Source organism: Lipotes vexillifer, unplaced genomic scaffold, assembly GCF_000442215.2.
Source record: "Lipotes vexillifer unplaced genomic scaffold, Lipotes_vexillifer_v1.1 scaffold1011, whole genome shotgun sequence".
In the NCBI taxonomy this organism is placed as follows: Eukaryota; Metazoa; Chordata; class Mammalia; order Artiodactyla; family Lipotidae; genus Lipotes; species Lipotes vexillifer.
Window position 1 is genome coordinate 4,254,100 of NW_006787698.1, and position 26,033 is coordinate 4,280,132.

Consider the following 26,033-nt stretch of genomic DNA (forward strand, 5'->3'; position numbering starts at 1 on the left):
CCCACATACCAAAAACAAGGGGAGGGCAAGGAATGAATCTGAGGGCCCACAGGACTCAGGGCCCAGCCTGCCTCTCTCTAAAGTTGTCTTAACTACGAAGCTACACACTTAGGGATGATCTGTTTCAGTCAACTGTCCCATTTCATGCCTCACAATAATAAGTCTTTGAAAGAATAGTGATAATGCTGGATCCTTCTTATCCATAGTTAAAGAGTCACCTAAGTTTATGAGAATTCCCTGGTGGTCCAGTGGTTAGGACTTGGCGTTTTCACTGCAGGGGCCCGGGTTCGATCCCGCCTGGTACTTGTCATGGAAGAAATCATACTATATACATTTGTTAGCTGGGGTAGTGTATGAGAAGTGTACAAATACAAGGACCTTATATCTTGGTCACTACCATGTTCCCAATGCCTAGAACAGCACTTGGCACATAGTAGGTGTTCAATAAATATTTGTACAATATTTTTTAAACCCGGAGGTGGTGCTGCTTGCTCTGTATATTAAATAGTAGAGCTAGAATTACAAACCCAGTTCTGTGGCGCTGTAGAGATGCTGGTGTTTCTACTCTGCCATCCTCCTGCCAACTGCCCCAGGGCTGTCCAAACTCTCTGCATCCTTCAGGGTTCCGAGTAAACATTACCACCTCTGAAAAGCCTCCCCCACCCCTGCAGACAGGTCAGAATCCCCTCTGTGTGTGTCTCCAAAGTCCCTACCCCTTCCCTCTTACAAGGTTCTTATATCTGATACATTTTCTTGCCTGGATGAGTGTCTGCGTGCCCTATCAGACCTTGAGCTCCAAAAGGGCAGAGTTGGGTGCTCGTTCCCACTGCGGTGCCAACACCAGCACATGCTGGACAGAGTAGGCAGGCATCACCGGGACATGAAGGAGTAAATGAATGAACAAACAAATGAATGAATGAATGAGTGCCTCCTGCCCACTCCAAGTCCTCCAGGTGACCTCTTTCTCCCCCACCCTTCACATATTCTCTGTTCTATTCTCTCAGGGTTTCCTCCCTTCTTCCCATTCCTCTCAGGGTGGATACAGGGGCTTTGGGTTTTGAAGGGGGCGTGGGGTCTAAGGCAGTTGAATGTAGCTCAGAAGCACACAGACCCCAGATCCTAACGACTTGAGTTCAAATCCTGGCTCCTCTGGTTTCTAGCTGTGTGGCCTTGGCAAGTGATTTAACTTCTCTGTGCATCCATTTCCACATCTGCAAAATGGGCATGATGGCAGTGCCTTCCTGCAGGACCATGGGAGAATGGAATGAGCTACTCGGATCTGTTTCAGGGCTGCATCTCTTCCTCACAGCTCCCTTCTGTAATTCCCAGACAAGTCTGGGCAGTGGAGAGCTGAGTCTCGAGCAGTTAATGAATCCGGAAAGGATCTCAGCTGTGTGAGGGGAGCCCCAGTGCCAAGTTGGCCTGATTTTCATCCTGAGAGAGCTGAGAACAGGTTCTGGTGTCAGACATCTGCGCTGTGATTGGCATAAATGCCTGGTGCTCCCATGACCCTCTTTGTTGGAGCCTGGGGGTGTAGGCAATGCTCTTGGGGCTCTGCCTAGATCTTATAATGGGGCACACCCACCCCACAGCTGCTGAGAGTGGAGGCTCACAGCTAGCACTGGTGACCTCTGGAGACCTGCCCTTGGCTCTGGGGAGCTACCACACACTGGAGATGCCTCGGAGGCATCCCCCACCCCCAGGAGCAGCCAATGATTGATTGATGCAGGGGTCCAAAAGCCCATCCCTCTGCGGTACAATTTACGTTCCAGAGCTCCCCACATCCCTGTGGATCAGGCCAAGCCTGGAATGTACCTGAGTCCCCTTCCCTGGTCCAACTTCCCTTACCCTCCACTCACAGTTAGTCATGTGCTCCAAATCCCTGTCTTGGGTTCTGCTTCTCAGGAACCCAACCTAAGATTGGGGGAAACAATGAACATTCAACAGGAGAGGGTATTTATGTGGGTGTCCCTTCAAAGCTCATCTTGACACCCAGGCACCAGGTTCTGTCATTTCCACCTACATATGCCATCTATCATCCAATCCTGATAACAGCTCTCGCGTCAAAATGTATCCCCAGTTCTGCCCAGTCCACCCAACCTACAATGTGCAGCCCCTATCACTCCCCAAGGCTCGCCCCTCTGCTGCGTTTTATTGCATAAAAAGTACTGCCCCTTGACCCTACATTAAAATTTATCTTGCTTCCTCTGTCTGCCCCGTGATGCTGTCAACATTCCAAGGGCAGCATCCAAGGGATATTTACTGCTTTGCTCATTGCTGTGTCCTCAAGCCAGAACGGTGCCTGGCGCCCAGTAGGTGCTCAGTAAACATTTCTGGAAATAAAGAATGAATCCTTTAAATGCATTCATTTGGAGACAGCTTTAACTGTCTCTTTCTCTTACCTCTTTACAATCGGAATCTATACACTTTTCCCGCTCTGGACGGGCGTCTTCCTGGTGCAGTCGTCTCTGCCCTGGTACCCTGGATCCCACCCTCGCCGCCCACAGTGTGTTCCCCCTGAAGCAGCCAGAGGGCGCCTGCGAGCACAAGTCAGATCATATTCTTCCTCTGCTCAGAAGGCGCTATGACTCCCACCTCACTTGTAAAAGCCAAAGTCCTCCTGCAGCCCACAAGGCTCTGCACAGTCTGTCCCTGTCCCCTCCCTGCCCTCGCCTCCTCCGTGCTCCCCCTCACTCACTGCTCCAGCCACACAGGCCTCCTCTCTGTTCCTACAACACCCCGAGCATGCTTCTATATGAGGTTTTGCACCCGTTATTCCCCCTGCCTGGAATGTCCTTCCAACTCCCTTATTTAATGTCATTGTTTCAAGAAGCCTCCTTGACACCCCTTCTGCTCCAGTCAGAGCTACGAATGTCTCAGCGCCACCCGTTGCCTTCTTTTCTTTATCAGCTTCCAACACACTACATCATTTATGCATTAAATTTTTGTTCCCCTCCAGAATGTCAGGCAGGGATCTTCATCTGTTTTTGTTCACTGCTGTTTCACCAGGACCTAGAATAGTACCTTGAACACAACAGGTATCCATTTTTTACTTTAAAAAATTCTCACAACACCCGGGACTTCCCTGGTGGTGCAGTGGTTAAGAATCCACCTGCCAATGCAGGGGACATGGGTTTGATCCCTGGTCTGGGAAGATCCCACATGCTGTGGAGCAACTAAGCCCGTGTGCTACAATTACTGAGCCCATGCACCACAACTACCGAAGCCCAGTGCCTAGAGCCTGTGCTCTGCAACAAGAGAAGCCACCGCAATGAGAAGCCCGCGCACCTCAACGATGGGTAGCCCCAGCTAGACGCAACTAGAGAAAGCCCGCGTGCAGCAACAAAGACCCAATGCAGCCAAAAATATAAATTAATTTAATTTAAAAAATTTCTCACAACTCCCTATGAGGCAGGGACTCTGAGTGTCCCCCTACACAGATAAGGACACCGAGGCCCACTGAGGGGAAACGCCATGCTTGGCTTGTGGTTAAGGGAGTGGTCCACAGGCATCTCTTTGGGTGTGTGTGATTGAGCACGACTCTGTGCTGTGTTTGCGGGTCTGAGCCTAAATGCCTGTTATCTGTCTGAACATGGACACAGCCTGGACGTGTTCAGGCCGATTTTGCAAGTGCGTGTCTGTGTGTGGAAAGGAGGCAGTGGGCTAGATCCCAGGCAGGTGCGAATGTGTGTCTGTGTGCTCAGCTGTGTGGGAATGTGTGTGTGTGTGTGTGTGTGTGTGTGTGTGAGAGACAGTGCACCAGACGATGCGGATTCATGTATCCACAGCCAAGCTGTGTGTGTGGGGGTGGGGGGGTGAGAAGGGGTAGCTCTGGGAGGCTTGGATGGGGCTGGACCTGAAGTCGAAGGAATGTGGTGGGTGAGGGAAGAGCCCCGCCAGCCACGGGCCTGATTATTTATAGATGGATCCTGGTTCATAGATTCCAATTTTTTTTTTTTTTAATCTCCCTCACTGCCAGGCCCTTATAAATATTCATGAGTTCCCTGCCTTGGAATATTTAAGTAGTCAGAGGAGTGGGGCGGGCCATGAGAGGGGAAGGAGAGGGTCCTGGTGGCAATGGGAGGACACGTGGATGGAGAGGACTGAGGTCTCTCTGGAATCGCCTTCTTCCCCTCGGGGTTCCTCTTCCAAGCTGCAGTTGGCAAGATGGGGAAGGCTCTCGGCCAACACTGAGATCCCCCAATGCCTACTATTCTTTTTCCCCCGGGGGGAAGAGAAGGTATGTATGCTGTTTTCTCAGTTCTGACTCTAGCACGGGCTTGGAAACTTGTTACTCTGAGACCCCGCAGCTCAAGAGGGAGCCGAAGACCCCTCAGATGTGCCATGAAACAATGGAGCTCTGGAGGCAAACTATGGGCAGGGCATGTGTGGCCTGCTGCCTCGTCCCATGGAGAACAGGTGCCAAAGACTAGTCCATATGGGAAGAAATAAAATGTGCATGTATGGGCCTGCCTCTGTGAATGTCTAACTCTTTGAATGTGTAAGGGACTGTGGCAGCTGATAGAACTGTTCACACAATTTCCAGTTCTCTCTTGGGCACATGATAGGACTCTGCTGCCCCAATGTGGCCCTGGTACTTCCTTCAGCCAACGCCACGTGAATGGAAGTGACTTCCGGCTAAGAGCTCTAACATCCAGCGTGTGATTTGCCACGTTCTTGCCTCAGGAATTGCGGGAAGTGTGTGTCGATGAGAAGCCTCCAGCAGCTGGCCACACAAGGCAGAGACCCCTGCCAGCCCTCATGTAGCATGAGCAATCGCTCATTCGGTCATGCTAATCCCCTGAGACTTGGGGACTGTGTGTTATGCAGCACAGCCTCGCCTACGCTGACTAGCACAGAGCCTGAGAGTGCGTGAGATGGACGAGCAGCACGTCTGTGTCCGTGTGGCCAAGAACACATGTGAGTGTGTAGCCATGTACAGGCTTAAGTGTGAAAGCATCAGCAACTGTATGCAACTGCACATATCGGTGTATAAAACAGGGACTGAGTAAGTCTGTGCAAGAGACTCTGCAGGTGGGTAAGAAAATGTGAATGTCAATGGCGAGGGACTGCACGCACAACTCCTGGGGGCACTGTTCTCAGAGAACACCACGTCCCCTAGAGTAGTGCCACTGTTGTACATATGAAAGTGTTATGACTACGGTGTGGGAGGCTATGTCTGAATGCACTGCCTTGGCTGGCTGGCAGTGTATTTGCGATGCGGTCTGTGCCTCTGTGTGTGTGTCTGTGTGTGTGAGGATTTGTATATGGCAGCTGTATCAATGTGCGTGTTTGTGCAAAGTGTGTTGCTGTGTGCTTGAGGCACATGCATGGGTTTGTGTGCTGTGTGTATCTCTTGCAATGTGAATGCATGAGCCCCTGTGTGTGATGAGCCTGTGTGAAGTGTAAGCATCACTGTAGTCTCCATCAGGGTGGTCACAGTCAATACGGAAGGAGGGGAATTCCCTGGCTGTTCAGTGGTTACGACTCCAGTGGTTTCACTACCAGGGCCCAGGTTTGATCCCTGGTCAGGGAACGAAGATCCTGCAAGATGTGCGGCACGACCAAAAAACCCCGAAAAACAAAAACAAAAAAAACAAAATTAAAAAAATCCAAAACCAAAACCAAACAAACAAAAAACATGGAGGGAGGGGAGGCTTGGCTACCCTGGGCATTCCCAAGCTGTCAGCTCTGCCGAGCATGTTTCTGGGCCTATGGGCCTGAGCTGGCTCCGACTTGGGTCCTAGGATGACCTGGCATCGGCATATAAAATTCACTTCCCCTCATTAGTCCTGGGATATGCCGTGTCATTTACAATGGACATTAATCAAAGAGGTACTCACCAGTTAGAGCAAAGTGGCTCAACAGGTTGGAAGATCCCCCGAGGGCAAGCCTGTCCTCCCCAGCTTTCCCAAGAGAAGCCCATTTTCTGTCTGTATCTTTATAAGCTCTGCTCTGGTCTTCCTAAGGATATGGGTTCAGCACTGGACCATCTCAGGACTCAGGTTCAACTCTTGTCTATCCCAGGACCAGGGTTTGGCCTTGTCTCTCTCAAACTCATGCTGTAGCCCTGACTCACCCAGGACTTGGATTCATTCCTGGGCTCCTGTCTCAGGGTCAACCACGGAGTATCTTAAGGCCTCAGGGGTGTATCTCTGCTCTGCCCCAGGACTTGAATTAGTTTCCAGTCTGAGGACCTGAGCTGAGCCTGGTCTATCTCCGAACCCAGCTTCCCCCAGGTCTGTCTTAGTATCTGAGCCCACCTTGCCCTAGCTCAGCTTTCAACAATAGGTGCGAAATCAACAGCTGAAGCTTCCTCCTCCTGGGCGTCTCCCCACTCATGGATCACTTCCCCCACAAGTGCTCAGGCCTCTTGAATGAATGTCCACTGCAAATGACTGGTGTGTTCCAGGATTAACAAGGGTAGGGGGATTTTATTTTTCCAATGCCATTATCTAAGATTCACTAGAGTGGATTTTACGGGTCTTTCAAGGATTATTACAAGGCTTTCTTGATAAGTTATTACAAACAGCATTAATCTTCAAGAGCTGGGGACTTTACGAGAACCCATCATGAGTCTTACCTCATAAATATTGGAGTTGGACACCCCACTCCCCATCTGATCTCTCTCTAGGCTCATATGCCAAACCTTAGGACAGGAGTTCAGTAAGAGACGTGGAAGAGGGCTTTCTTCATGGGTGTGGACCGTGGGGAAGGCCTGCACACCATCACGGGCAATTCCAGCTACACTGGAAGGCTCAAAACATTCTCCGTTCCCCTCCAACGTTCCCTGACCTCCCAGGGAAAATAACAGCCACACAATGGAAGCCCCTCTTCTCCCCTGACATAATTTACAAACGTTTGCCCCATCCCAGCCCCTCCCTCCTGTTACAGTGGGGGGGCTGCCCTTCATCGCGTAAGGATCACGCAGCTTTTCTCGCCTTGGTCCTCTTCTGCCTTCTTATACAAGGTGCTGCATTTATCTGTCTCTTGTCTATACTTATCTATCATATTACTTGTCTTTATCTTACATATTTAATCTCTCCCTCTTGAGCAGAACTTTCTCTTTTTTTCCCAAGGTATTTTATTTTATTTTATTTTATTTATTTATTTTTGGCTGCGTTGGGTCCTCGTTGCCGCACACGGGCGTTCTCTAGTTGCAGCGGGCAGGGCCTACTCTTCGTTGCAGTGCGCAGGCTTCTCATTGCGGTAGCTTCTCTTGTTGCTGAGCACGGGCTCTAGGAGCTCAAGCTTCAGTAATTATGGCACGTGGGCTCAGTAGTTGTGGCTCGCGGGCTCTAGAGCGCAGGCTCAGTAGTTGTGGCGCACGCGCTTAGTTGCTCCACAGCATGTGGGAGCTTCCTGGACCAGGGCTTGAACCCGTGTCCCCTGCATTGGCAGGCGGATTCTTAACCACTGCGCCACCAGGGAAGCCCTCTCATTGGATTTTAAATAAACTCAGGTCTCTCCTATGAAAAAACAAAACGCCTTACTTGACTCCTCCTTCCGTCTGTCTACTGCTCCTCTTCTTAGTTGCCTACACTAACTGCCTCCATTTCCTCACTTCCTGAACTCGCACCTCCACTGCTCCTGTCTAGTTTCTGACCCCATCATACGACCAACATTGTTCTTGCAAAGTCCACCCATGGCTTCTACGTTTCTAAATCCAGTGGATGCTTTTCAGCCCACCATCTCCCTTGACCTCTCAGCAGGGTTCAACTCTGTTGACTCTTCTCTCTTTCTTGATATATTTCCTTCTCTTGGCTGCCACCACATATGTTTGCATGGTTCCTTCCTACCCCAGTGCATCTGTTTTGAAGACTCATCTTCCTCCACCTGGCCATTAAATGTTACTCTAGATCAGGGTAACTCAACCTAAGCATGATTGACATTTTGGCCAGATAAAAATTCTGTGCATTGTAGGATGTTGAGCAGCGTTTCTGGCTTCTACCCACTAGACACCGCTGGTATCCCCTCTCAGTTGTGACAACAAAATGTCTCCAGACGTTGCCAAATATCTCCCTGGGTGCAGAATCATCTCTGGGTTGAGAACCACTGCTCTAGACTCAGCCTTAGGCTCTCAGAGACGTCAATCTTTCTCTAAGGATGCTTCCTCTAACCAAATCTTATATCATCACTTGTATGCATTAACGTCCTTAGAACTCCAAATCCATATATACATCTGACTCCTTGATCCCCTCCGCCCAACACCTTTGGACATCTCAAAAGCACCTCAGCTTCAACATTCTCAAAATGAAATGCAGGATCTTCTCTCTTGAGCCCAGTTCTCATTCAATACTCCCTATGTCACCTTATCCATCCCCCCAGGCCAGTGGTTCAGATACCCAGGCATTATCCCCACCCCCATTTCCACTCCCTCGCTAAGTCTGGTTGACTTTAACTCCTAGATATTTTCACAACTCATGCAGGGTTCTCCACTCTCTATCACCACTCAATGGTCCAAGCCACCCTCACAATCCAGAAAGTCTATCTGGTCTACCTTGCTCTACCCTTCCTCTTACCAGCCCACTGCACACATGGGAGACTCAGGGGACTTTTTTTCTCGTATTTCTTTCCATTATGGTTTATTACAGGATATTGAATATTGTTCCCTGTGCTATACAGTAGGACACTGTTGTTTATCCATTCTATACGTAAGTTTGCATCTGCTAAGCCCAAACTCCCAATCCATCCCTCCCCAACCCCCTCCTCCTTGGCAACCACAGGTCTGTTCTCTATATCTGTGAATCTGTTTCTGTTTCATAGATAAGTTCATTTGTGTCATATTTTAGACTCCACATGTAAGTGATACCATATGATATTTGTCCTTCCCTGTTTGACTTACTTCACTTAGTATGATAATCTTTGGGTCCATCCATGTTGCTGCAAGTGGCATTATTTCATCCTTTTTTATGGCCGAGAAGTATTCAATTGTATACATACACCACATCTTCTTTATCCATTCATCTGTTGATGGACATTTAGGTTGTTTTCATGTCTTGGCTATTGTAAACAGTGCTGCTATGAACATAGGGGTGCATTATCTTTTTGAATTATAGTTTTGTCCAGACAAATATGTCCAGATATATGTCTTAGGAGTGTGATTGCTGGATCATCTGGAAACTCTATCTTTAGTTTTGTTTTGTTTTTAACATCTTTATTGGAGTATAATTGCTTTACAATGGTGTGTTAGTTTCTGCTTTACAACAAAATGAATCAGTTATATATATATACATATGTTCCCATATCTCTTCCCGCTTGCGTCTCCCTCCCTCCCACCCTCCCTATCCCACCCCTCCAGGTGGTCACAAAGCACTGAGCTGATCTCCCTGTGCTATGCGGCTGCTTCCCACTAGCTATCTACCTTACGTTTGGTAGTGTATATATGTCCATGCCTCTCTCTCGCTTTGTCACAGCTTACCACTCCCCCTCCACACATCCTCAAGTCCATTCTCTAGTAGGTCTGTGTCTTTATTCCTGTCTTACCCCTAGGTTCTTCATGACATTTTTTTTCCTTAAATTCCATATATATGTGTTAGCATACGGTATTTGTCTCTCTCTTTCTGACTTACTTCACTCTGTATGACAGTTAGACTCTAGGTACCCTGAGAAAACCATAATATCTTTAGTTTGGTTTTTGTTTTTGTTTTTTTTTTTTTTGCGGTACACGGGCCTCTCACTGTTGTGGCCTCTCCCGTCGCGGAGCACAGGCTCCGGACGCGCAGGCCCAGCGGCCATGGCTCACAGGCCCAGCCGATCCGGGGCATGTGGGATCCTCCCGGACCGGGGCACAAACCCGTGTCCCCTGCATCGGCAGGCGGACTCTCAGCCACCGTGCCACCAGGGAAGCCCTATCTTTAGTTTTATGAGGAACCTCCATACTGTTTTCCATAGTGGCTGCACCAACTTACATTCCCAGCAACAGTGTAGGAGGGTAGGGAAATTTTATAAGGCACATCTGATGATATCATTCTCCCAACCAAAACCTCATTGGTAGACTCCTTTTATTCTTAGGATACAGATAAAACTCCTTGACAAAGTCACAAGGCCCTGCAGGTCTGCCCTTTATTTACCTCTCTGCTTTCATCCTACACTGTCTTCCCCTCCAAAGCCTTCTTTGGTCTGTTATACTGCCTACACTTTCCCTCACCTCAGAGCCTTTGCATAAGCAATTCTCTCTGCCTGGAATACCCTTTGTTCTCTGCTTCAGATCTCAGCTCTTACTTCCTCTGACCTTCCAGATTAAATCAAATCCCCTTATTAGAATCTCCTATGACACCAAGAATCTTTTCCTCAAGCTGTTATCACAGTTGCAATTTATATTTCTCTGTGAATATCTGATCATTACCTGTGTCCCTGTTTCAAAGGAGGCTCCACGCACTGCTTGGCTCATCATCTTATCTCCCAGCAACGGCACACAGTAGGTCCTCAAAAGTACTTGTTGAATAAACTAATGATTGCATAAATGGCCCCAAGGCTTTCAGGAGTAAGTTTGAGTGACTTGCCCTGGCATCTGAGGTTCTCCATGACCTCAGGGACTGAGCTCTCAGTCCAGGTAAAGGTCAGAGCAGAGACCAAAAGACACAAGACACCAAGTGAAGAATAATAATTGCATAGAAGCAGTAAGTCAGAGGCAGGGATGACCAAGAGAATATAGGCCCTCCAGGGGGTGGGGGAATCTTGGGGAATAAATGGCCTTCCACGGATCTTAGAAGGGGACTCAGGCCATTATATCTTCCTGGTTATTAGGAGGCAGAGTGACCCAGCTGGTATCTGGTCTGCTCTGGTCCCCCCGGGGTCTTTTAGAAATGCTTCCTAGGTCTCTGGTTCTCTCTAAACATCACCCCATTTCTCTGTTCCTCACTTTCTCTTACCCCTAACAACTGATCCATCAGCAAGTCCTGATGGCTCTACTTTAAGACATGTGCCAAATCTGCCCACCGTTCACCATTCCAGATGCTTCGATCCCGGCCCAGCCACCAATGGCTTTTGCTTGGACCACTGCAGTCACCTCCTCCTTGATCTTCCTGCTTCCATGCTCACTCCCTGGAATCCATTCCCCATCACAGAATCCATTCCCCATTCACATTACACAATGTGAATCAGATCATGGCTCCCCTCTCCACTGCAACTTGTCAAGTGGCTTCTCACTGTATTTAGAATAAAACCCAACAACTCACTTTGGCCTGCAAGGCCCTGCATGCAGTGTCCCCTGCCAAGCTATAAGACCTTATCCTCTCCTCTAGATCCACCTGGTCCTCTTTCCAGAAGGCAAGAAGCTCCTTCCCATGTCAGAGCATTTGCACTGTGGTTCCCTCTCCCAGAATGTTATTGTCCCAGAATGCTCTTCCCTCTCCCAGAATGCTCTTCTCCCAGTTATTTCCCTCTCCCAGAATGCTTTCCTCCCAGAATCCTCTTCTCTCTCCCAGAATACTCTTCCCTCTCCCAGAATGCTCTTCCCTCTCCCAGAATTCTCCTCTCCCAGTTCTTTCCACCACTGACTCCTTCTCATCTGTGTTCACATGTCACCTCTTCAAACTTCTAACTATAAGATGGATAAGTCCTGGGGATATTATGTATAGCATGGTGACTCTAGTTACCAACACTGTATTATATACGTGAAAGTTGCTAAGAGAGAAATCTTAAATGTTCTCACCTCACACACACAAAAATGGTAATTATGTGAGGTGATGGAGGTGTTAACCAACCCTACGGTGATAATTATTTCGTGATACATACATGTATCAGAACATCTTGTTGTACACCTTAAAGTTACACAATGTTATATGTCAATTATATCTCGATAAAGCTGGGAAAAAAGCCACCTCCCCAGAGAGGCTACCCCAGTGTCCTGACAAAATGAGGCTCCCCAGTCACATTACTTTACTTCTTGTTATTTTTATTACAGCACTTATCTATCCAAAACGAACTTGTTTATGTATTTGCTTACATTTTTGTTGTGTTTCCATATACTATACACATCACAAGACCTAGGTAGACCCATCATATTCACAGCTGTGTCTCAGCACCTACAACAGTTCCTGAGACTCTAGGCACTCAGTCAGAGTTTGTGGAGTAAATGAATGAATGAGTGATGATGTCTAGCATTGCTTCCCCTCCCAGTGACCCTTCCAAGAGAAAGCTCCTGCCCGTAAATCCCTACTGAGTGGGATACCTCCATAACCACATGTTCCCAAGTGCCCAAGGTGTCTGGCAAATTGGACAACAAGTGGATTCCTGATACAAGTTGAAAGAGACAAATCCTCCAGTCCAGGGAAATGGAATTGGAACATGGAGGTCAAAGCAATGAAAAGGTATGGAGCCAGTGGGGCCCTGGAGCTGAAGGTGCATGGGGGATTGGGGGCTGCAGAAACCAGAGCCATAGGCAGGCTGAAGTGAGGGGTGCAGAAAGGAAGGGCCCCCAGAGTGGAGTGGAGGGCAGGAAAGTGGGAATTTTCTCCTGAATCCAGAGTAGGGCCACCTCCACCACATCCCTCACCCTGGTTTAAGTCTGCACAGAGCTCTTACCGGGTGATAAGTTCTCGTTGTGTGTTACTGGTCTCTTCTCACTAAAATGTCAGCTCCACGAGAGCAAGCACCCTGTCTATCTTGTCCACCTGGTTCCTAGTAGGTGGGTAATAAATATTTGCTAACTGAATTGCTAAATGAGTGCGTGAATGACGGCCTTCCAAGTCCCTAAAGCCCCAGCTATTGGGTTTTCTGAGACTCCCTCCATTCTTTATCTAAAGCTCCTATTTAACCAGCCCATTTTAGGGGGCTCTATATTCCAAACAGACTCTCTAACACCCACCCACCCCCAGGCAGACAGACTGGAACTGTGATGCTTGGAGGCAAATGAGAATGAAGAGAGATGTCAGGGAAGAGTGCACAGTGGGAGAGGAAACCACGGCTTTAATGGACTGACTGACTCTCTCAGACGAGAGCAGGAGAGAAACAGATGAAGCTGAAACGCTGGTGGGATACTGCGGTGGCTGCCAGGACTGAAATGCAGACGACCAGGATCTCGCTGCATTTCAAGGAGAATATTCACAATGTTAGTAACATTTCTACTCAATGGTAATGATGCTCCTTAACATGCTGGGCGCTACTCTAAGCCACTTCTGAGCATTGGCTGCCATAATTGGCCCTTATGCAAGGCGGATGTCAAACAGGTGAGAATCTCAGCTAAGACAGCCTGAGAGAGGCTGGCTCAGGGCTCTGTGTTCCTGGATGGCGTTGCCGGGTCACCCAGGCACTCATGTGACTTGAGACATCCCTTCCGTGGTCCTCCAAAAAGGGTCTGGGGGCAGTTCTATGGTCACTCTTGTTGCTCTGAGATCTCACTTTGCCAGGAATCTGGGGAATTTGCGAGGGAGTTGGTAATCTGCGTCCCAAAATAGTGGCATGTGGGTACTGGGGTACACAGGGGGCTCTGTGACTGTCTGTGGGCATCCATGTTTATCCACAGGCACCTGTGAGCATCTACGTTGCGGACACAAATGGAACATCTGGATACATCAGTGACTAGCTATGTGCATAGGTGCACATTTGTGTAAATTCAAGCGACATATGTAAATGCACATTGCCTAAACCCACAAACAGCTCTGCCACAGTGTGCCCATCACACAGGGGAATGCCCCCCTCTAAATACCCACAACCCTCTGTGTGCTATTCTGGACAGCCATGTACATATGTGTATGTCTATCCAGAAGCCACAAACATGTTACACATCTGTGTCCCTTCAAGAACCCCCGCACCCTTCCATGTATAATCCTCCAGGTCCATTCGTGTCCATCCTGTAGACTTGAACATTCCTACACTCTTCTCAATAGGAACCGACATCTGTATACATTCTGTCAGTTGCACTCTCAGGTCTCCCCGACTAACTCATTAGCATTGCAGTCAGTCCTGAAATATTCCTGAAGAATTTATGCTTTACTAATAAGCCTGGTGTTCTGCTGAGGTCACATGGCACTTACAAGGGCTAATGGAGCCAGCTACGGCCAGCAGGTCTGGGGAATCCTTGTTTCCTGGAATAGCAAGAGAATGTATTCACCAGGATGAGCAAATTTCTCTTCCTTCTCACTGCATCAAATGTCCCAGCCAGTGCCTGTCTGCAGAACTGAAGTCAGATTTCAAGATATGTTTATGGCCCCACTATTTATGGCCCCACTACCCTGGCATCACACTAAGGGCTGTATCTCCAGATTTGTCATTATATCTTAGGCTGCATCACTCTGATGGGAGCTACACTGAGGGTTGCATCAACAGACTTGTGGGGTGGGAAGGTGCAGGCAGAGGTGAGAAGTAATCCCAAGGGACCTGGTAGGCCTGTAGCAATGGGGGAAATGGGGACCCTGATGCCATGCACTGGGGGAGGGAAACTACAGAGGGCAGAGGAGCAAATAGTGCATCGAGAGTTAGAACTCGGGGACTCCCTGGAGGTCCAGTGGTTAGGACTCCGCGCTTCCACTGCAGGGGACATGGGTTCGATCCCTGGTCAGAGAACTAAGATCCCACATCACACGCAGTGCAGCCAAAACAAAGAAAAGAGCTGGAACTCAACTCTCCTGACCCACCAGTGCTGAAGGGGATGGGGAAACTCAGAGTGCAACGGCTGCAGGGGTGGCAGCGGGTGGGGGTGACCAGTTCCTCCTGGAAGTTGTAGATATCGTTATGGCTCTGTTATCCCTGCCAGGGGGGTCCTGCAAGACATAGTTTGCCTTGCACTTGAGGATAAATGCTTAACCTGCAAGTGCAGACCTTCACTGCATGGCATAGGAGCCATCCTGTGCCCTGTGCCCTGCCATGTGCCACATCCTCTGTTGGGGTCCTCATGCTCAGGCATTCCCCACATGAGAGACATGCTCTGACCTGCTCCAACGTGTCCCGTGTGCTCAGATATGCCTGGTTGCCGTCGGACTCTCCTTACTCGAAGGGACATGTTTGCCATGAAGACATACCCCAACATGTTCAAACATGCCACAACACGCCCTGACATGCAGGGCAGGCTCCAACATATGCACACATGACTTTGCATGCTCTGGGGGACCAGCAGGTCTCCAGCCTCTGCCTGAGTCTACGCGCCTGAGGCCACCTTGCCCTTCCGGATGGATTGATAGGGCAGCAAGAAGGCTGTTATAAATTAAACATTGAGACACTATCTGAGCACCAGACTGCCATCCACTCATTGGTTGGTTTTCTCCCAGGAGGCTGCGGGACCTCAGCGTTGGGGAGAGGGCAGGGGAAGTGACTCGCTTAATTAATTAGTCCTAATTGAGATATCTTTGTAAATATCCCTTTATGGACGGACACGATCCCATCATTTCCTGGGAATTTGCCATCTCTATTTGTCTCCAACCCCTGAGTATCACAGAAATGACAACAAAAGAAAGAGCAATCCGAAGGGCTGCTGGAGACTTAGCCGTGCTTCTGATAACGAAGACAACACCGAGGGGCAGGCGAGGAGGAGCAGAGATACACAGAGATCCAGGCGGAGTGGCAGCCAGAGGGACAGGGAGATGGGGAAACTGAAATACAGGGCAGAAGGTGTCACAACAAGAAACACAGAGTCTGAGTGACACAGGCAGAGTCAGAGATGCAGGCTCTGAAATACAGGCAGAGGGAGAGACAGCCAGAGACAGGCAGAAAAACTTCACACCAGGGAGGACCAGAAGTGGGGACAGATGGACCACGCGTGGGCCGACAGACCTCCCTCTGCCTTTTCCTGCCTCACCCAGTCTCCCCATCTCCTGGGCAAACTACCCGCTGCAGCAGCAACAACAATCAAGCCTGATTCCTCTTTGGCCCTTGCAACCCTCCCCTTCTCTCCCCCTCCCCCACTCACTCCTGCAATCATCTCCCTTGTTCAAAATGAGCTTCTGCAGCTGCAGCCCAGACAGCTGTTCCATCTTGGAGCCAGCGCTGGGGCCTGGTGGCTGGGTCCTAGAGGGATGCCCTCCTGGGCAGCAGAGGGGAGTGGGAATGGGTGGGCGAGGGCACAGGGTCACCTAGAGCTTGGGCACCCACCCACCCTTTACCCCGGGCTGAAATCAAAGCTTGGCCCCCATTCCCAGCATCTCCAGGGGTACAAACGTCTCCTCCCTTGTCCCCCCAGGGCCTTCAAGGGCTGATGCTGGTCTGGCTCATCCTGTCCCACTCACTGAATCCTGCCCAACACCCAACATACGTTCTGGCCCTGTCCTGTCTCAGGAGCCCTCTTAGGTCTGAGAATTTGAGTCTCTCCCCGACTCCCTGTCAGGGTCCTGGACTGTGATACGGTAACTATGGTGATATGGAAACAGAATCCTAGAGAGAGAGAAACAGAATCCTGACAGACAGACATAGACTGAGAGACAGAGATGGAAGAGATATAGTGACAGAGGCACAAAGAGGCAGAGATGGCAGAACCAGAGACAAAAGAGACACATAGAGATAGAGACACACAGAAAGGATGAAACAGACTTAGGGACAGAGATAGAGACAAGACAGAGATGGAGAGAAAACAGAGAGCAGGATGGAGACAAAGAGACGCAGACATGGGACACAGGCAGACAGAGATAACAGTCAATATTCACTCCAAAAACATTTATTGAAAGTCTATCATATGTTGTAGACACATAGTGAAGACAGAGAGGAATAAAGACAACTAATGAGACAGAGATATGTGAGAGAGAGAGACACACACACACACAGACAGACTCAAAATACAAAGTTTAAAAATAGAGAAGCATTGAGGCTGAGACACAGAGAGACAAGGACTGAGAACCAGCTTGGTCCCTCAGATCTCCCAGTGGCAACATCTTCACTCCCACACACAAACACACCCAACCCCACATCAGACTCTCTCAAAGCGCCTGAGCCTCCCCCAGAAGCTTGCTTTTTCCTCGCCCAGCTTTGCGGTTGCTCCTCTCTTGGAGTTTCACAAAGAGGCGTCAGCCTCCCAGGGCAGGAGGTGAGAAGGATGCTGGGGGCATGAAGACACCAAGACGCAGAAACCAGAGCTTCCCTCTGGAAGAGGAGGAAGCCAGTTTTAACTACACTCAAGCAGCCCCAAAGCCCAGACCACCCTCCCTTGGTAGCTGTCCATGGTGCTGTTGTTGGTGCCGACTGTATGGGCAAAGGCAGCATCTCAAGCCATTTCTATATGTTGCATCAAGCTTGGGGTCTAGAGTGGTAGTCAGGTATCTGCCTATCTCACCAGATCCTCACACACCACATGCCATCCCATCCCAACACCTTCACACACCCTGTTCTCTTGGCCTCTCTCCCTCCACGTTACCAGCTCTGTCTTTGCCCAACTCTTACTCATCCTCCATGTCTCAGGGCAAACATCACCTCCTCAGGGAAGCCTTCCTTGATCAACCCTTCCCAACTTTCTGCCCTCACGGCCCCCACCAATCTTTAATTATATAGCCATTTGCACAATTCCAAGTTCACTGTGTCTCCCTATGAAGCTTTGTGAGGAAAGAGATCAAGTCTCTCTTGTTCACTGCTGTATCCCCAGCCCCCAACACAGGACTTGGCACACAGAAGAGCTCAGTGATTGCTAGTCAGGGATGACTCTGCTCTCTGGTGGCAAGATCTATGTCTGACAGACAGACATAGACTGAGAGACAGAGATGGAGAAAGAGGCAATGTGCACATTTGTTGGACATCCATTCAAACAGAGAAGGGTTGAAAAACAAAGACACGATAAAAAAAAAAAACTATAAGAAACAGACACTCTGAGCAATGGGAGAAGACTGAGTGATCACAGAAATACTCATCAAGGCTCAGAAGTTTCACCGGGAGGACAAAGGGGCAGTGGTCTCATGGGGTGGAACTGAGACCATTCAGGAAATACCTAATGGCCCCAAATGAGAAAATCCCAGTAATAAACAAGAGGGACAAAGTTTTCACTCAGATGGCACTTCCGTTCTGTTGGTGGTAAACAAACAATTACCAAGATGATTTCAGATCATTATGAGTACTGAGAAGATAATAGAACAGGTTCAAATAATAAAGTGGGGACACTGTAGCTGGGGGGGGGTGTCAGGGGAGCTGTCTCTGAGCAGGTGACATTTGAGTTGGAACAGGAGGAGTGAGAAGGAGCTGGCTAGAGGGAGGACTGGAGGAAGGATGGTCCCAGAGGATGGGAAAAAGTGAAAAGTTCCAGAGGCAGGAACAAGCAAAGCAGCAAGGGATGGAAGAGTGATCCAAGATCTGAGACTCAGGCAGGGGTCTAGTGATAATAATAGCGAACCTTATAGGCACCTTCCACATGCCAGGCACATGGCTGAACACAATGCTATATGGTACAATCTACTATTATCCCCATTTTATGGATGAAGAAACTGAGGCTTACCAAGTTGGGCCAGGGTAAGGAGGTTAGATTTGGTGCAAGTGAGACAGGAAAATGTTAAAATGAGATAAATTTCATACTCACAATCGAGGAGGGTTTTCTAACAATCAGGTCTTCTGAAAAATGCAACTGACAGCCTCACATTCCTTTCTTGCTCCAAACCCCTCCAAGTCTCCCATCCTTTGACACTCAGAATGAAGTACAGACACCTCAGTCCAAATCCCTTTGTGACATGGAGTGAGGAAAGAGATCAAGTCTCTCTTGTTCACTGCTGTATCCCCAGCCCCCAACACAGGACTTGGCACACAGAAGAGCTCAGTGATTGCTAGTCAGGGATGACTCTGCTCTCTGGTGGCAAGATCTATGTCTGACAGACAGACATAGACTGAGAGACAGAGATGGAGAAAGAGGCAATGTGCACATTTGTTGGACATCCATTCAAACAGAGAAGGGTTGAAAAACAAAGACACGATAAAAAAAAAAAACTATAAGAAACAGACACTCTGAGCAATGGGAGAAGACTGAGTGATCACAGAAATACTCATCAAGGCTCAGAAGTTTCACCGGGAGGACAAAGGGGCAGTGGTCTCATGGGGTGGAACTGAGACCATTCAGGAAATACCTAATGGCCCCAAATGAGAAAATCCCAGTAATAAACAAGAGGGACAAAGTTTTCACTCAGATGGCACTTCCGTTCTGTTGGTGGTAAACAAACAATTACCAAGATGATTTCAGATCATTATGAGTACTGAGAAGATAATAGAACAGGTTCAAATAATAAAGTGGGGACACTGTAGCTGGGGGGGGGTGTCAGGGGAGCTGTCTCTGAGCAGGTGACATTTGAGTTGGAACAGGAGGAGTGAGAAGGAGCTGGCTAGAGGGAGGACTGGAGGAAGGATGGTCCCAGAGGATGGGAAAAAGTGAAAAGTTCCAGAGGCAGGAACAAGCAAAGCAGCAAGGGATGGAAGAGTGATCCAAGATCTGAGACTCAGGCAGGGGTCTAGTGATAATAATAGCGAACCTTATAGGCACCTTCCACATGCCAGGCACATGGCTGAACACAATGCTATATGGTACAATCTACTATTATCCCCATTTTATGGATGAAGAAACTGAGGCTTACCAAGTTGGGCCAGGGTAAGGAGGTTAGATTTGGTGCAAGTGAGACAGGAAAATGTTAAAATGAGATAAATTTCATACTCACAATCGAGGAGGGTTTTCTAACAATCAGGTCTTCTGAAAAATGCAACTGACAGCCTCACATTCCTTTCTTGCTCCAAACCCCTCCAAGTCTCCCATCCTTTGACACTCAGAATGAAGTACAGACACCTCAGTCCAAATCCCTTTGTGACATGGACCCCTCCGGCCACTCAGGCCACTTCCACACTCTTCCCAACCTGGCACATTGTCTTCAGCAACTCCAAACAGCTTGCAGCGTCCCTGTCCTCAACAGGCTGTTCCTCACTTCTGAGCCTTTGTCCGTGCTATTTTTTCTGTCTGGAATGCCCTTGCTCTGTTTTTACCTGGCCCCTTGCTCTGTTTTTACCTGGCCCCTTGCTCTGTTTTTACCTGGCCAGTTCCTTCTCCACTTTAAGACTCAGTTGGACATCACCACCTCCAAGAAACTTCCATTGCAACCTGGCTGATTTCAGTGCCCCTCTTCTGTGCCCCAACAGCACTCCAGAAATATCTCTGTCTCTACACATACCATGTCGTGTCACAAGTACTGTTGATGAGACAGCGATCTGATTGAAGTCGGGGCATTATTCATCTCTATATTCCATAGTCTAGGACCCTTCCCAGTACAAAGCAGGCGCTGAATAAATATTTCCTGACATATTGAGGTGTTTGAGCAAAAGCCCTAAGTCCACAGTTAGGAACAGGTGAATAGGCAGGTGTGGGTCAAATCCACAATACGCCTACTTTTCTCTACCTCCTTGGTCCCTACCCTGGTCCAGCCCCCATCATCACCCACCTGGACCAGTGCTGTGGCCGCCTCCCCAGTCTCCCAGCTCCCACCCTCACCTCCTACAGTCTGTCCTCCCCACAGGGGCCAGAGAAAAACTGTGAACCCCTGAGTTAAGCCTCATCCCTCCTTTGCTTAGCACCCTCCCTGGCATCCCATTTATTCACTTAACAAGTATTTATTGAACACCAGCTATGTGCTAGACCCAGTGCCAGGCACTGGAACTATAACTGTCAACATAAATGGATTTTTTAAAAAAATCTCTGCCCTCATGGAGCTGAGATTACAGTGGGGATAATCAGACAACAAAATAAATGTCAACTACACCGTGAATGTTAGAAGGTTAAAAGTGCATGTTGAAAAGGAAAGCGTGAAATGAGGAGAGGGAATGCATGTGAAGTTGCAAGTTAAATCTAAAATCCCTGCAAGTCCCTCTCCTCCGAACATGATGTGGCTCCCACCACCTCCCTGCCCTCATCTCTTCTCACTTTCCCACCTCACTCACTCTGCTTCAGCCACAGTGGTTTCCTCACTGTCTCTCCAAAATTTCAGGCATATTCCCACCTCAGGGCCTTTGCACTTGCTGTTCCCTCTGCTTACTTCCTTCAGATCTCTGCTCAAATGTCGCCTACTCAATCTAAAATAGTCCCCCCCAGCACTCTCCACTCCCCTTATATTGCTCTATGCTTCTTCATAGTACATGTATCACCATGTATTATAAATTTATCTGTATACTTATTTATTTCTCCCCTACCCTGCCCTAGAACGTCAGCTCCGCAAGGACAAGGATTTCTGTCTGTTTTGTTCACTGTCATATCCCTGGCACTTAGAATAGCGCCTGGCACATAGTAGGTGCTCAATAAATATTTGTTGAATAAATGAATGAGTGAATGAATGAATGGAGATACCCTCCAAGAGAATTCTTGTTGTAGAATAAGAGGAAGAGGGATCAGTAGTGTATTTAGGGTTGTTCATAAATATTTGGCCACTCTTCTCTGTCCAGGTCATAGTAGGACCACACGTCTCACCCTCTTTGAGGTTAAGCGTGCCATGTGACTTGGGTTGGCCAATGAAATGTGAGCAGAAGTAACGTGTCACTTCTAGGGAAGAGCTTTAGGAGGCAGTGGGGGGCTACTCTGTACCTTCCTTTCCCTGCTTCAATGATCATGTCACCATAGAGCCTCCATCGTTCCAGGTCCATGACGACCATGGACAGAGCTCTCCAGCCAACATGGATACATAGTTCAAGCACAAAATAAACCTGTGCAGTATTAAACCACCGAGATATGAGGCCACTTGTTAGGGCAGTGTTACCTTGCCTCTCTTGACTGATACTGAGTATTGGGGTCCTTCCCCCCTGCACAGAAAACTGTCAAGAAAACACACAGATTCTGAACTTTGGTTTTTACTGGGAAGTCCTCAGAGAGCCTCTTGCTGATAGCTGCTCAGACCCTCCCTGTTCCTCCCATGAGGAAAAGGGTCCTCCCCAAACAGAATATCCCTCCTCCATCTCCCCTTCTTTCCCTCCATCCCTCAAGGAGGAGGGGATGGACAAGGGCATAACATATAGGATGCAGGTAACTCACTTCAGGCCCCGTAATGACGGCAGCTGCTGGCCATGGGGCTGACAATTCTTAGTCTGGTTCTGAATTTATGACCCCCCAGGTGAGAAGCTATTCCACTGAAGGCTCCATCCCACAGGGATGGTTTATGGCTGGGAGTTGGCCAAAGGTAGTAGCAGTGGCAGCTTCTCCCTCCCCGCCCCCCTTTCAGGGATGATCTGTAACACCATCTCTCAGAATCTCTTAGAATGCTAAACTGTTTCTCTGGATCAGATCGGGGAGGGGAAACCAGAGACAAGAATGGCCTGAGGGTCTGGGCTCACCTCTACCTCACAGAGATCGTTTTTAAAGTCCAGACCAGCATCCAACTGTCTGCCTCATGACTGGGAATTCTCACTACCTGGGTTCCGGAACCCCTCAGCTTACCCACGTCGGTGCTCTGTAGCTTCGCACAACTCCTCCTTACTGAGCATCTACCCTGTGCCTCCTCACTTCCATTTGTTCTCCCCAATCCTTAGGAAGGTGCCTTGTTGATTTAGGCACTTGACAAATATTTATTCCATGCCTATTATGTGCTTGGCTACAATGTCAAACAGAGCAAACTCTCCTTACTGAACACCTACTATGCACCCAGCCATCTTTCCATTTGAAGATGGAATCCTTATGAAGATGTGATTGTTGATTCAGCCACTTGACAAATATTTATTGTAGGCCTACTCTGCATCAGGGCCTACGGTTCAATAGTGAGTAAAACACAGATGTTCTCATGGATCCTACGGCTTAATGGGGACTCTGAACTCCCCTTGACTAATGAGGTTATTGGAGTTTAGAGAGATTAAATAATTTCCCCAAGGTCATACCACTGGTAAATTGCAGGACCAGAATTCAAATCCAGATTCATCTGACTCAGAGTCCTGTCACTAACTGAGCATTTACTATGTCAGGCACTGAGCTGGGATTTTCAAGCATATACACATTTGACATAGAGGAAGTATTCAATTATTCTGTTGAATAAACGAAATGGGTGGATGGATAGAGAGATGGATGGATGGAAGGATGGATGCGTGGGAGAATCGATGGAGAGACACATGATGGATAATGGGTCGATGGAAAGATAGATGGGTGGAGAGCTGGATGGAGAGATGGATGGAAGGATGGAGAGATGGATGGATGGGTAAATGGATGGATAGGTGAGTGGACGGATGGATGGGTGGATGAAAGGATGAGTGTAAAGATGGACGGATGGAGAGATAGATGGAAGGATGGATGGATGAAGGGCTGGATGGTAGACCTCTTACCCACAACAGTTCTGTGAGGTAGGAATTATCATTCGCATTTCATAGATGGGAAACCGCACCTCAAAACGGTGATGTCACTGGGCCAGAGTGCAAGTCGTGGAGCAAGTTAAGGGAAAGTCTGGATTTCAACCTATGTCTGTCAGACTCCCAAGGCGCTTTCCTGAGCACCCTCATGTCACAGTCCCCTCCCAGGTCCTACCCTGAGTTACTTGGCATCTCACTCCATAGAGCTCTTCTGGCAAGGCTTAGAGAGACTGAGGGATGGGGTAGGGTTCAGGAATGGGAGAACTATTAGCTTTCAACAGGTGATTTCATGGAAGCATTGAATCAAGGTCCTGTTAGCTACAGATGGGCTAGAGTGAAGACCAGGTCAGTTTGGGTACACACACACGATCACACTTACAGAAAAATCATGAAACACACAGGAATCCACCCACATGCATACAAACTAGGCACACACACCATTCATAGACCACTCACAGATACACACTTGAACATATATGCACACACTTCTGAAGACATACATGTCCACATTTATATGCACAAAACCTGTACTTGTACATATTTGCAAAGACACATATACACCCACAAAATCATAACTCAGAGACATGCTCTTATACACTATGTACACGTTCCCCAGACATACATGCTCTCATTTACACATATGCTCTACATAATAAATGAACATATTTACACTGACTCAAACTTTTTAGATGGTAGGGGAGAGGAATCTGGCTTCTGATTTCAATGAGACACCATCTCTCTCCCCCGCTCAGAAGGCAATAGCAAGAAGTCTGTCTCAGACTCATGTATATAAACTTATATGCACACATGCAATTACATATATGCAAACCCATAGTCAGGGACATACAACTGCAGACACATCCACACCCAGATACAGCGAGTACTCAGGGACACACCCACACTCGCTCTGGGATGCACCCTCATATACAGGCAGACACACTTGTGCCCTCATGCTAGCAAAGCACATAAACTTTCTCACACCCTCCACTCACACCCATACACACACCATGCATAGATAGATACACCAGCACATATTCAAATATCGCTTGATGTGACAGACACACAGATAAACTCTGTTTCACACACTGGCTTCAATTGTGAGGATTTAAACTGCAAGCCCTCACCTGGGCCAAGCCCAGTGACAATTCCCCCCAGGAGCTGGACAAAGCCTGAGCACAGGGCACCCCCCTCTCCACTTGCCCACAACCCTTGGGAGCAAAGACCTCTTATCTTTCAGCGTGGTGTCAGTTGGAGGCTAAACAGGGGGGCTGATGAAGTTGGCGGAACATCAAGCAAGAGAGGGAGCCCCCATGAATCCCAGTCCCAGGTATTGGGAGGAGTACCGAAACCAGATTGAAGAGGGTAAGGAATGGGAGGGAAGGGGCGTATCTGGAGGAGGCTGAGGGAAGTTTGCAGTGGAGGATGTCTCCTCCCCTCTCCCCAGGACCCCAGGACCACCATTATTAACCCCGAGGGAGTGCCCCCCAACACACACATCCTGCCCCCCTTCACCCCCCAGCCAAACTCTGTGGCTTGGGAAGCTGGAGGATGATGGTGATAGAAGAGGATAGGATGGGACGGGGGAGGGGGCAATCCTGCAGTTTCTGGGGGCAGCATGAGCCCCAGCCCCGGCTCCCACCGCAGTATGAGACCGGGCCTCCTACGGAGGGTCAGTTATGGGAATAAATATTCAGCACGTGGTGAGGCAGGTAATGAGGAGGGAGATGCAGGGGGTGGGGTGTTGTGCAGGGGAGAGAAAAGGAGAGACAGAAAAAGAAAGATACAAAGTCGGAGACAGCGCGACAGAGACAGAGAGGAAAATAGAGAAGCAAACCAGAGGAAAAAGAATAGAGTGAGACAGAGAGAGACATAAAGAGAGAGACATAGAGACAGAGACGGGGAGAGACAGAGACAGAGAGAGAAGAGAGGGAGAGAGAGACAGACAGACAAGGGTCTACTCAGAGACACCGAGACACAAACAGGGAGAGATGCTGAAGGTGGAGACCCTCGGAGACCCGGAGACTTCCCTATTCGGAGGCAGGGTTCCAACCAGCCGCCCGAATCTACCCTCCAGCTCCGCCCCACTCAGCCGGGACCAGGCTGAATTCCGCAGCCCTTCCGCCTGCGCCCCGGGGCCAGAGCGAGCCTAGTACATTGCTGCCGCTCGGACAGTGCACACTAATAATAAGAAATAATAATAATAACAATAATAAAAGGCGCGGAGGTGGCTGCGGGTCCTAGGACTCCTCCGCCTCCGCGTCCAGCCCCCAGCCCCGGGAGGGCGCTCCCCGGCCGGGCGCGCCGGGAAGCTGGGGGGCGGGGGCCCCCGGGGGCTGCTGCTGCGGCGGCGCGAGCACCACGCCCCCCGGGAGCGCCCCCTGCGCGGCGGCCACTCACGATTTTCTCGGAGGCGCCCGCGCGGGACACGGTGCCGTTGAGCCCCACGAGCGAGGGCAGCGTCTGCGACATCCAGTTGGTGACCATGGCCATGGTGCTCAGCACGGCCCCGATCTTGAGCAGCGGCACCGACATCGCGCCCTCGCCTCATGCCCCGCGGCCGCCCGCCGCCTGGTGCTCGGTCCCTTGCCACCCAGCCGCCCAGGGGGCGCGAGCGCGAGCTGGGGGGGCCGGGGCCGGGGCCGGCCGGGGGGGCTCGGGGACGCGGGCTGCGGCTCGGCGCGCCCGGCGGGCTCCGCTTATAAAGCGCCGCCTCGGCCCCCCCCACCCCCTCCCGCGCCTCCCACAGCCTCCGCGCCGGGCACTTCCAGCCGCTGTGACGTCACGGCTCCGGCCCGGAGCCCGGCGGGGGGCGGGGGGCGCCCCGGCTGTCCCCACCCCTC

At 49.5% G+C, this 26,033-nt stretch overlaps 1 protein-coding gene across 1 annotated transcript in view; it reads right to left on the reverse strand.

Annotated features, from left to right (window-relative positions):
- Nucleotides 1-25,725, reverse strand: part of OLFM2 (olfactomedin 2) — a 49,823-nt gene extending 24,098 nt beyond the window's left edge. The window contains exon 1 of the mRNA XM_007460640.1: nt 25,591-25,725. Coding sequence (XP_007460702.1) covers nt 25,591-25,725 — 135 coding nt within the window. The remainder of the gene's footprint in view (nt 1-25,590) is intronic.
- Nucleotides 25,726-26,033: the final 308 nt, after the last annotated feature.